At 24.1% G+C, this 11,787-nt stretch overlaps 2 protein-coding genes across 5 annotated transcripts in view; one reads left to right on the top strand and one right to left on the bottom strand.

The window, feature by feature from the left end:
* Positions 1–1,961, top strand: part of LOC129608915 (probable serine/threonine-protein kinase DDB_G0282963) — a 35,597-nt gene extending 33,636 nt beyond the window's left edge. For all 3 annotated transcript variants that reach the window (XM_055520711.1, XM_055520710.1, XM_055520709.1), the window contains one exon: positions 481–1,961. In XM_055520711.1, the coding sequence (XP_055376686.1) occupies positions 481–643 (163 nt within the window). In that variant the 3' untranslated portion in view covers positions 644–1,961. The remainder of the gene's footprint in view (positions 1–480) is intronic.
* Positions 1,962–3,568: 1,607 nt separating this feature from the next.
* LOC129608826 (lysosomal alpha-mannosidase-like) lies at positions 3,569–10,358 on the bottom strand. 2 transcript variants are annotated; one of them, XM_055520562.1, is made up of 12 exons: positions 10,091–10,358; positions 8,468–8,652; positions 8,202–8,387; positions 7,931–8,136; positions 7,710–7,846; positions 7,263–7,396; positions 5,569–6,347; positions 5,294–5,502; positions 4,636–5,241; positions 4,320–4,571; positions 3,952–4,234; positions 3,569–3,872 (listed from the first exon to the last, which is right to left on the bottom strand). In XM_055520562.1, exons 1-12 carry the CDS (start codon positions 10,211–10,213, stop codon positions 3,682–3,684), a joined length of 3,291 nt encoding a protein of 1,096 aa, XP_055376537.1. In that variant the 5' UTR covers positions 10,214–10,358; the 3' UTR covers positions 3,569–3,681. The 2 variants fall into 2 exon arrangements, with proteins under 2 accessions (XP_055376537.1, XP_055376539.1); XM_055520564.1 differs by lacking the exon at positions 7,263–7,396 and adding an exon at positions 6,712–6,845.
* Positions 10,359–11,787: the final 1,429 nt, after the last annotated feature.

The raw sequence follows: 11,787 nt of genomic DNA, 5'->3' as shown, positions 1-11,787 counted from the left end.
TCAATTAAGAAGAGAAAACCTGATTGGGGATATTAAAATGCTCCATTTGTATTTTCGCCCAGTTGTATGCAATACGCCCGATAAAAAAACAAATAACGTTATTTTTTGGAAAACATTTATTATTATTATTATAGAAATATAGCTATGCTACACAATTAATAATTTCATTGTATTCATTCAATAAATCAAGAAACTAATCAGTTTAGCTGACCTTTTAGTACTTTGCAGGGTAAGTATTTGAATATGCTGTACACCATTCCAAATACACATATATTATAATTAATATTGAATTCTTAAGTACTCATCCAGCGATTTCTAATTCAATATAAAATTTGTTTTTTTGGTTTCTGATTTTCCTATGACATACGAAATATTATGGTCTATTCATACATAATATAGAATTGTAACTTTGATTGAACTTTATTTAAGTCTCTTTTTTTTATACACTACTTATGTATACAAATATTATTTTATTTTTAGATGGTTTCAAGGATTCGATTGGGATAGTCTAGCAAATTTAACATTAATACCACCATTTTTACGGCCAGTAACAAATCCTTTAGATACATCCTATTTTGATAAATTTCCTGCTGATACAGATATACCACCAGACGAAACATCCGGTTGGGATTCAGATTTTTAAAAGGAAGAATCATAAAAAATAATGAATATAGAAGAAAAACAACAAATAAAAATAATAAAAATTGTAATGGAAAATATTTTATCATACTTTTTTTTTGCTATTTTTTTTGGTATTTCTGTTTTCCTGCATATTATGTACGTAATATACGATTGTACATATGTGTATGGTGAATGAAATTACATATCAAGATATGCATATACAAGTGAAAATGTAACCATATAAATAAATTGTTAATTTTAATAAAAAAATTCAAGACTTTTTTGAATTAGAAATGTGCATGTAATTTATATATACATATAAGCGTATACTTATACATAAGTATACTTATATAAACTATATATATACCTACATATTATTTTTTTCTAGTACATAAACGTATGGTTTTTAATTTGTAAATTTGGAATATTTTTGAGTCGAACTTTAAACCAAAAACACAAAACAAAAGAGTAATAAGATTAGATTCATGTTTGTAGGTCTATCTTAGAATAACAGCTGCAGCCCGATTCTATACTTTACTGCACAAAACAATCTGCTCTAGTTTGTAATTCTGCAAAAACTTTTCTGGAAAATTTGCAGCAAAAAACTAATACTATACTTTCCTGCTGTTGTTTGTTAATTTTTGTTTTGACTGTCTTTTGTGTTTTGACATTTATTGGAAACATGAGCTTTTATTTACAAAGCTAGTGCATATTATAAGACCTGAGTTCGCAGAGATTGTACACATCTAAATAACTAAACAAAATAGTACTCTCTATCAAAATTACTTTCTTTTCTGTCAAATTTGAAGTTTCATTTTGTGACATCTACTATCCACTTGTCACTTAATTTGTAATTGAAAAAAAATTTGTATACAATGACATGCCATTACCCACTTGTTACATCTTCTAGTGTTTTTTTTTAAATTCTTGAATACATACGCAAACTTATTATGAAGTGATTTAATTAAAAGTGTCATATTAAATGAATACTAAGTTCGATTTTTTTAAGTACTCAAATTTACTTTTATAATCACTTTAACTTTTTATTTATAAATAAAAAAAATTAAAAATCTACTAATATCATTTAATTTTATAGATTTTTATTAACTTTTTAGCTTTAATTTTCTTCTTATTCCCAATAGAGCTTAAAGTTTTAGTTAAAAAATTAAACAAATTTTGAACAAGGGTATATTTGAAATGGTTTGTATTTGAAATAAATACATCTTAAGTACATATCTATGAAAAAAAAACAAATTATCAATCAATATTTAAAGCCGTAAAGTTATTAAATATCGTAGATTCTAAAATATCTAAAATTATTTGAAAAAAAAGCAACTGAAAAGCACTTCCATTTAGAAAATTGTGTAAAGAAAAAAAAAACTTATGGGCTATTTTTATTCTAAATAATGAAATTTTCATTTAAATATACATACATATTTACACATATATTTTATATTATTATATATTAATTTATTTTTATTATATTGTTTGGAAAAGGTTTGTTTATACTTTATTATTAATATAAACTTTAATAAATAAAATATGTTATGAAAATAAGTAAATAATAACTGTAAGTTTTGCTATTATATTCTGCATAAATTTAAAAAAAAAAAATATTTTTTTACAAAATATGTAAAAAATATATGTATATTCGAAATATATTAAAAATAAAAAATATTGAAAATAATGCTTTTTAATTCATAGTTCATTCAAATGTACATAATGATTCGAATATGATAATTAATAATCTGCTAAACCTAAATTAACTTACGCAAACAATGCAATTGACGTTTGTATTTCTATAAGTTAGAATTAAAATACCAGCTTTGTTGAAAACTGCAAGTACAAGTAAGCCATTTTAGAAATTTCACGCAACCTTTTTCTCTGACTGCGAAAGCTTATCAAACAAGATGGAGAATGACGAACTTTTCCATAAAATTATTTAAACTTTTATATCTCTATTTCTTTTAACATGTTATTCAAATTTATAATTTTTAAGAAATTTTTACTGAAAATTGTTTTTTTTTTAATTTTCATATGTTAGATAAATAGAACAATGACAATATTGTCAATTTATTGCATTTTTTAACGAAAAATCTGCAAAAACTTTTTAGTACTTACTACAGAGCAAACGATAAGTTTTAGCAGTTGTCAATCAATACAAAATCGCATTTTTTTAGTTTTATATCGCAAATGCGTACACATGCTAGGTTTTGAAAGGAACCTGTTGTAATACGTCTCTTAAACACACATGAGTATATAAAATAGAAGACGATTTGCAATAATGTGAAGCAAATGATTGAGTATGTAAAAATATGTAAAAATTAAAATTTAACGTTAAAAAAACTAAATGTACATATGTATATAAGTATAACATCCAGAATTACATAAAATTAAAAGTAGAAATAATAATAAAGAAATTGAACGAGTTGAATAAAAATTGCTAAGAACATTTCAAAGAAGATACCGTTTTTTACTAGAATAAAGCAAAAGTTAATCAGGGAATGTGCAATATTTATATATATATATATAATATAATTATACGAGTATTACCACACTTTGATTATTACGCGTCAATAATATTACTAAGCAACAACATTAAACTTGACAGAATGCATAATTTTACAAAATAACGCAATGAGAATTGTGATCAGATGTGATAACAGGACGTATATTAGTACGATGATAGATCATTTAAATTGGACAACTGTTAGAAATATAATTGAGTATAATACGCTTTTAATAATATTTATGATGGACTTTTGAAAATATTGAAATATATGAAGAACCACATTGACTAAGTAGCAAGGTATTATTTCTTAAGGAATAGAGGAGATTTTACACTGCGGTCATATCATAGGACAAATACTCAAAATTCTTTTACGTATAAATGTGTTCAAATGTTTGATGTATTGCCGATAAACTTTAATAATAAATTTTCAATAAATTATATTTTTTTATATTTTTTTCGTTTAGTTTTATTTTAAAACATTCCTTTCTGCAAAACTATAATAAAAAAAAAAATAAAATTTTATTAAAACTTATTTGGATTTACAAATTCTAAACAGTCTGTTCTCTTGTCAATATAAAAGTTAGAATTTCTTGGGGTTTTATTGTAATTTGGAAAGGATCTTCATTCTCCTTCTGTAAAACATTTGTATTTTTGCTTGGATTTTCTACATCTACAATATTTCTAAGAGGTTTTCCTTTTTCAGTCTCCCGTTTTGATTTCAATATCACTTTTATTAAATCTAAATATGAAATATTTAGAAAATATTAAAATATTAAAAGAGAACATTAAAATTTGAGAATATTAAAATTTTAATATACCTTCTATATTTTGTTTTGAAGATTTTTTCGGTTGATCTTCTTTAAATTTCAAACGACTTTTCTGACTTACTAACATATTTCCATCTAATGTCATTTCTTTAATATCCTTAACATTCAAATATCGAAATACATCTTTTATATTGAATGTAACGGGTTTCGAATATATAGGATCATCGTCCGATTCCATAATATGCTCAAAACGTACTAAAATTTCATTTTCATGCCATGGCTCAAATGTTAAAAGATGTACATTCTTTGGTAATGACAATGTAATTCCAGAATACTGTATTATGCAAAGTAAATAAATAAAAAGATTTTAACATTAAATTATTAATATTAATAATAGTTTCATATCAAGAAAAACTTACCAATAAATAATAATTATTTCTAAATTGATCATAACTTATATTTTCGGCATCATCAAAGAACGTCCAAAATGGTAAATGCTTTCTTATTTGTAAAAATCTTTCTTCAGCTTTTGCTGTTGGTGCACGATTCAAATCTGATCGTCCTACAAGTAAATAATGTTTTCCTCTAGAAATTAATCCATCACCAAAAGCAGTTTCATTTAAAGGTTCTCCAACACCAAATGCATCATCTTTCAATAATCTTCTGTGAACCTAGAAATACAAAAATTTGAAAAAGAATTTAAAATTTTGCAGGCTGCAAAAAAAAAATCCTAACCATGATTTCTAATGTGCCATCATATATACTTCCACCACCTTGTGCTCTATCAACTAAAACAGCCATTCTTGTTTTTTTATCTTCTAAAGCTATATTTGTTAATATCGGATAATAATTCCCGGCAATAGGTTCTGTTACTGTATAATTCCATGTTTCACGATGATCACGTACTCTTTTTATCATTTGACGTCCACTTGAATCAGTATAAAAAATTCCATTTGATTTAATATCGGTACTATTAAATCTTGTTATTATTTCTTTTCCAATACCATCCTCAATTGGTATTGGTCCAACTAACCATTCAAATTCAATATTATTTTCTTCAGCATATAATCGTATCACCTGACTTACATATTTATTAAATTTTTGATGAACTTCTTGTACTAAATGACCTTGAATAAGATTTGTTTCAACTTTGTTTGTTATTTTAATTGCTTCTGTTCCATTTGGTCGGAATATATATGCACCGGATGATCGATTAGTTGGATGTCTATTATCTCCTATAAATCCTTTATAATAAAGAAAATCTTGTTCTAATGAAATATTAACACCATTTCCAATAACACGTGATAAAAGGCCATTATTACCAAATTCTAAGTTTAAATACTAAAAATGAAAGATTAAATGATAAATACATATTCAAAAATAAATGATTTACCTTATTTTTTATATTAAAACTTCCTGCTATAGGTTCTATTTGTGTAGGAGGTCGCCCCTGAGCAGTCCTTGTTATATAATATGATTTATAACCCATTGGAGGAACTTGTTCAGCTAAGAATACCAATTCAAATTGAACATTACTTTTACGATATCTTAATGCTCGAATAGTTTCCGGAATATCAACTATTTGTGAAGGAATATTTATATCTATAAAAAAAAACAAAACATAAATTGTGATTTTTAAAGAATAAAAATTATTGTTTTAAGCTTTACTTCTATAATCTTGAACCGAATAGAATTGAGTTGGTACGGGTACTCTAATATATTCATCATTTGCATGAGCCAATGGATTATAAATTGTTATAATAAATCTCTCCCTATTTTCACTTATATCACATTGACTAATATTTAAAAGTAAACAGTTTTCAAATTCAAATTTAATATCCTCAGGTATTGGATCTTCTTTTTTAGTATCATCATCATCATCATCATCATCTTTTTTAGATATTGAATTAAAATTTTTATTATTTGTAACATTTTCATTATCAATTGCACTATCATTATTTAATAAATTATGAAGACCTCCATAACTTTCATCTGCTGGTTGTAATAAATTTCTTAAAAATTCTTTAATAATAACTGAGCATGCATTCATTCCAATATTTATACGTCTTGCATAATCATCAGCAACTTTTTGCTTTTCTGTACCTGTAACAGCATCATGATGTTGCATAATACCCATTGTTTCACGTAAAAATGATAAATGCATATCAGTTTCCCTTTGATTTTTTGGTTTAATTGGATTTAATACTGTTAATTGTTTACAAACTTGTAAAAAGTGATTTCCAATACGTTCATATCGTTTTAATGTTGGTCTAGATGTAAAATAACCAGTCCAATATGAATGTGGATCCGAACCATATGGAAAGAAATCATCAGATTTTGTTGGCCAAGTTGTACCATTGTCATGAAGTGCTTTCAAATAACATGATGGTGTAGAATAGAATAAATTTATATTTGAATTATTTCTTTCTTGTTTTAAATTTCCATATCTGTAATTTTTATATACATTGTAAAATTTAGATTGTAAAATTTAATATTCTCATTTGGTTTAAAACAAAATACTATAAAATTCAAATTTACTTTTACTAACATTATAATATTATTAGTATTTTTATGTGAGTACATACATTATGTTGTTAATTCAAATACTTATATATGTAGTATGATCAAAATGTTAAAAGGGTAATACTTTTATTTTAATTAGTAATGGCAAAATATATCATTTCTTTCTATTATCTAATTTAAATATAGTTAGGGTAAGTCATTCTTGAAATATTGTTTTAGTTTATTAGAAGCATGCAATACTAATCATTCTTTTATAGATATTAGAATTCTTTTGTAATTTAAACTTACTTAATTAATTTATCAAGATTTTTATACCACATATGGGCATCTTGATAATGAAAATCTTCTCCCATTGTAATTAAAACATTATTCGTTTTATAACTATCTGCCATAACTTCAATATATTGGTTAAACTCTTTTACCTATGAAATTTTTATATTTTAATATTTAAAACTAAAAAAACGATTTCAATAAAATTTTTTAAAAGAGTTATCACAGGTAAAATAAATATTACCCTTCCTATTATTTTTTTTTTAATATTTTATTTGAAAATTTATTTTAGTGGAAGAGATATTTGCGATACAAATCCCGATTAACATACTGTTGGTATCTACGGCAAAAGTTTGAGCTACAAAACAAAATACTCGTATAATCAATGAAAATCAATGGCCATCAATAAAAATAAAAAATTTTCAATAAGAAATTTTTAATTTTTTTATGACTTTTTTGTGTGATTCCGAAAGAAAATATTTTTCCTCTAAATTTTTCATTTTTCATTAACCTTTTAACATTTTCACTGCATTTTATCAAATATTTAAATAATTTAAAGCATAACCTACTTTATTAATTTATCCAAATTTTTGTAATAATAACCAGCTCTCATATAAGTAAAATCGCCGCCCATTGTTAAAATCACATTATTTGTACGAAAATTTTCAGCTTGTTTTCGAACAAAATCGAAATAACTATTTACCTTAAAATTATATTGAATATAATGAAAAATTATTTAAAAATTTTTTAATAAAAATCATATTTTTATAATGATTTATTGTCGTATGTCTACGAGCTTATGTATTGTCGTATGTTCTTAGCCACTCATAAGAACAAAATATATTTGGATCAAGCCATTTACCGGAATAAATGTACGTTACTGTACTCTCAACTACTGCTTTAAATAAGATGGGAATAGTTGAAAGTATTATTTCACTTAAAGTGTTGGGCACACTTTTAGAGTGTTTTACATATCGACTTAAATGAATTGCAAAGAATAATAAAAATAATTATACCCTTCTATCAACGTTAAATTCTTTACTATGTTCATCATCAATAATTGGCTCATCGGCACACAAAATATCAAAACAAAAACCTGGAGGCGGCTGATATTGATTATAAAGTGCACCAGTAAATAAATCAGATGATTCACCTATAATAAAAAAAAAGTTTTTAATATTTTCCGAATTTTGTACATTGTTGTTGTGCACATAAGTCATTATATTTGTATATGTACCTAAATCCTTATTTGCTTTCCAAACCATTTCCATATTTTTTGTTATTAAACGATTTAATTTATCTGCTTCATCTAAACGCCCAAAAAATAATCCATCATATCCCATTTGAGCAAATATTGATGCTTGCTCTCTTGAATGACCAAATGGATCAATTTGCCATGCAATTCGTGGTCTTCCACATTTACCAAATGTATCATCTAAACGTCTAAAAATTTCAAAAAAGAAAAAAATTAATTCAAAAATTAATTTAAAATTTAAAATTATAGTTACTTTAAACCCCATGCAAATTGATCAATAATACTTTGATAATGTGCTGTTGCTTCATCGTTCATACTCCAAGCGCCACCAATAAATTCTAAACGTCCTTGATTAACTAATTCTTTTACTTTTTCTCGATGTTCTTCTGTTTGTTCATGCCACCATTTAAAGAAGAATGCTGATTCAACATATATAAATCTATTGAAAAAAAAATTATAGAAAACAATAACGAAAATTAAATTTTAAGACATTTTAAATTTTTTTATATCAATAATTACTTTTTATTTGGATCACTTAATAGCTCATCTATAACTGAGTCAATAATATATTGAACGCCAGCCTTTTGTATACCCGTTTTACTTCCATAATAATATTGATCAACTGTTTTTAACCAGCCAACATCATCATGTGTATGCGGAACAATATGAACATTTATCATATTTGGTTTGGGAACAGGACAGCTCTGTTAAAATTTAAAATAAAGGTATAGGTATACATTTGAAAAAAAAATTTGAGGCATTCTCAAGAATTCAGTTTTATTTATATAGACTAAAAACTTATATTGTTTGTAAGACATTCAAAAGCGTTTTACGTAAGATAATCTAAAAAAGTACAGAAACGTGCATTCCATAGCTATAAATATCAGTTTCAGACTGTAATTTCTTGATAGAACTACAACATAGAACTTAAAATAGATGTTATATTTTTTATATATATTAATATAAATTACTTGTTTTCGAATAATTTATTACAGCTACTTAACTATTCCTTTAGGGTGGAAATTAATTCTAATTCAATAGTATTCTTATATCTCTGATTTAACTCTTCTCTAAAATTGTTGACTGCCTCCTAATATATATAACATAATATTGTTTTTTTTTCTTATATTATACATTATATTTCAAAATTTTCTGTTAAACAAAGATTTTTTATTTAAATGAAGTTTGTAAAAAATCAACGCCTTTGCTCCAAATATATATTACGGAGATCATCTCTTCTGATGATGAAAGTTATTCAGAATCACTTGGCAAACGGTGCAAGCTATTGCAAGATCGCAATAATAGTTAAAAAATGTAACTCTATATTCCTTTTCAATAAAATAAAATGAATTTAATTTGATAACAAGTTTATTTTAGGCTTTTATATGAATTTCTTTCAGATATTCGAAGTTAATTTATTTAGCAGCCTATTTCAGAATTGAAATAGGCTGCTTTGAAAGACCCCGCCTTTGTCGAAGCAAGTAAATTTATTCTTTTTTAATGTGAAATTTTTATATGCAATTTACTTTAGAACGTATCCATCCATAAATCGAGACCTTATACATAGTATATAAAAATTTATAAAATATAGAAATTTTCATTTGATTTAAAGTCTACGATATTTATACGCCTCCTACTAGATCGGATCCTCCTGATTCGATCTAATCCATGCAGTTAAAATAACGAATAAAAATTTTGAAGTATACCATAAAATTATATTAATTTTGTATATAAAATTAATATAATTATTATATATTTTATTCCCCTAAACTGTTTATAAAATTTTTAGTAATCTACCAAAAAACACAGTTTCAAAGAGTCTGTAGCATAAACATCAACGCCTTTAAAAGAATTAATGAACAATTATTGACATATTATACATACTTAATTTTCTAATTAAATTTAAATTCTAATTAATTTAAATTCACAAAAAAAACTGTTATAAAATTTATAAACTGTTATAAAATACGATTATATTAAAATTATTTAATACTTTATATATATGTATGTACATATGTATATATATTTATATATATATATATATATATATTTTTCTAATTTGTATTTAAAAACACACACTTTTCTTATTTTTTTCATAAAATAAAATACCTAAAAAAAATTTCTTTTAAAATGCAATCATACCTCATAGCCACATTTTTTTTCATTTTCATTGAATATTGAATCTTTTTTCTTTTGACTTGGTAATCCATTCACCACGTATAATACACATATTATTGTGAATGCATATATTATTATCAACTTCATATTTATTATATTATATTTTTTTAAAAATAATATAACAGTTTATTTAAAATTTTATATAATAAACGAGAAAAAAAAATAAAAAACAAATATCAATAAAAAGTCAATGAACGATTCTCCATTAAAATTTTTCACCGACCTTTTCATCTAGAAAATCAATCACAAACTAAAATTTATTTTTTATCAACAATTTTTATTCATTTGAACTTCAGTTTTAAAACATTTAAATATGTAAATGCATGTATGTATGTATATATTAAACGAATAAAAATAATCTTTTTCAATATATACACTTTAACTGCTAACAAATAAGCTGCGTTCAATTATACTATATACAGAACTCAATGCATAGTACAGCATGTTCATACCTACAATCCTACATATTATTATATTTTTTATATGGGTTAGTTATAATGTATAACATACATATGTATGTATTTTCTTTATACTATTCCTATTGTGTATATAATTGCATATGTGTCTGTATAGCATAGTATAACTATATTATTTTTTAAAACTCTTATCAATGTTAATTGAACTAAAGTAGTTATAGCATTAGACTCTAGCAAGTATACCCTAGTATAATTTGAGTGTCTATAATTTATAGAATGCTAAATAAGTACTCGTACATATGTATGTCTAACGCTACAATTTTCATATATGGAAATTAACTACATTGTAATATTTTATTTACATATACATACTATATACATAATAATATTATATCTTCAGTAATTAAGGATAAACCCAATTAATTTAAATAACTTGATTGACAATAAAATAAAATTGCATACACATATACATACATACATATGTACGTTATCAAACACACTAATATCTAGATTGTAGATTGTAGATCCACAATCTAGGTGTAGATAGAAAATGTAAAATTATTTAGATTTCAAGTTAGCATTTAACATTTTCTTGCTCCTTTATTAGTTTTATACAATTTACCATTTAAATTAGAATTTGATGTCTAAATTTTCTCTTTATTTTTAACACTTTTGTGTCAAATGTCAAAATTTGTTTATATATTAAAAATTTTTTTAAAAAAACTTTTAATTAAGTAAGTACATTCTCTTTTCGGATTTCTTAAGAGTTATTAAATGAGTCTGACTGAAAAATATTATATATAAATTTAAATTAAATTTATGAATATTATAAAGAAATTTCAATCGTACCATGGAATACCAAAAAAAATATTTATTGATATTATGGAAGCTATAATAAATATTTGCCAGGCAGATTTTCTTCAATTTAATTATTTAATTTATTTAAACTTAAACTACCTTAAACTACCTTTTGAATGTCTAAATTTTACTCTAAAAAATTTTCCCAGTTCTCCTTAAGAAATTCAAGAAACCACTTTCCGAGAATTTAAAGAACCAGTTTCGAACCCCTGGACAAGAATGAAAATCACTGTTTAAGATGAACTAAGATGAATATTACTATCACAATTAAATGAATTAATATCTTATTTATATATACTAATATATACCTAGATACGTATATAGGTGTACGGTTTGTTATATATATTATTTCAATAGCTTTGATACCATCATTAAAACAATTATAAT

The sequence above is a fragment of the Condylostylus longicornis genome, unplaced genomic scaffold (genome assembly GCF_029603195.1).
Source record: "Condylostylus longicornis isolate FDR11 unplaced genomic scaffold, ASM2960319v2 ptg000037l, whole genome shotgun sequence".
Taxonomy (NCBI): domain Eukaryota; kingdom Metazoa; phylum Arthropoda; class Insecta; order Diptera; family Dolichopodidae; genus Condylostylus; species Condylostylus longicornis.
This window is presented reverse-complemented; position numbering and strand designations above follow the sequence as displayed.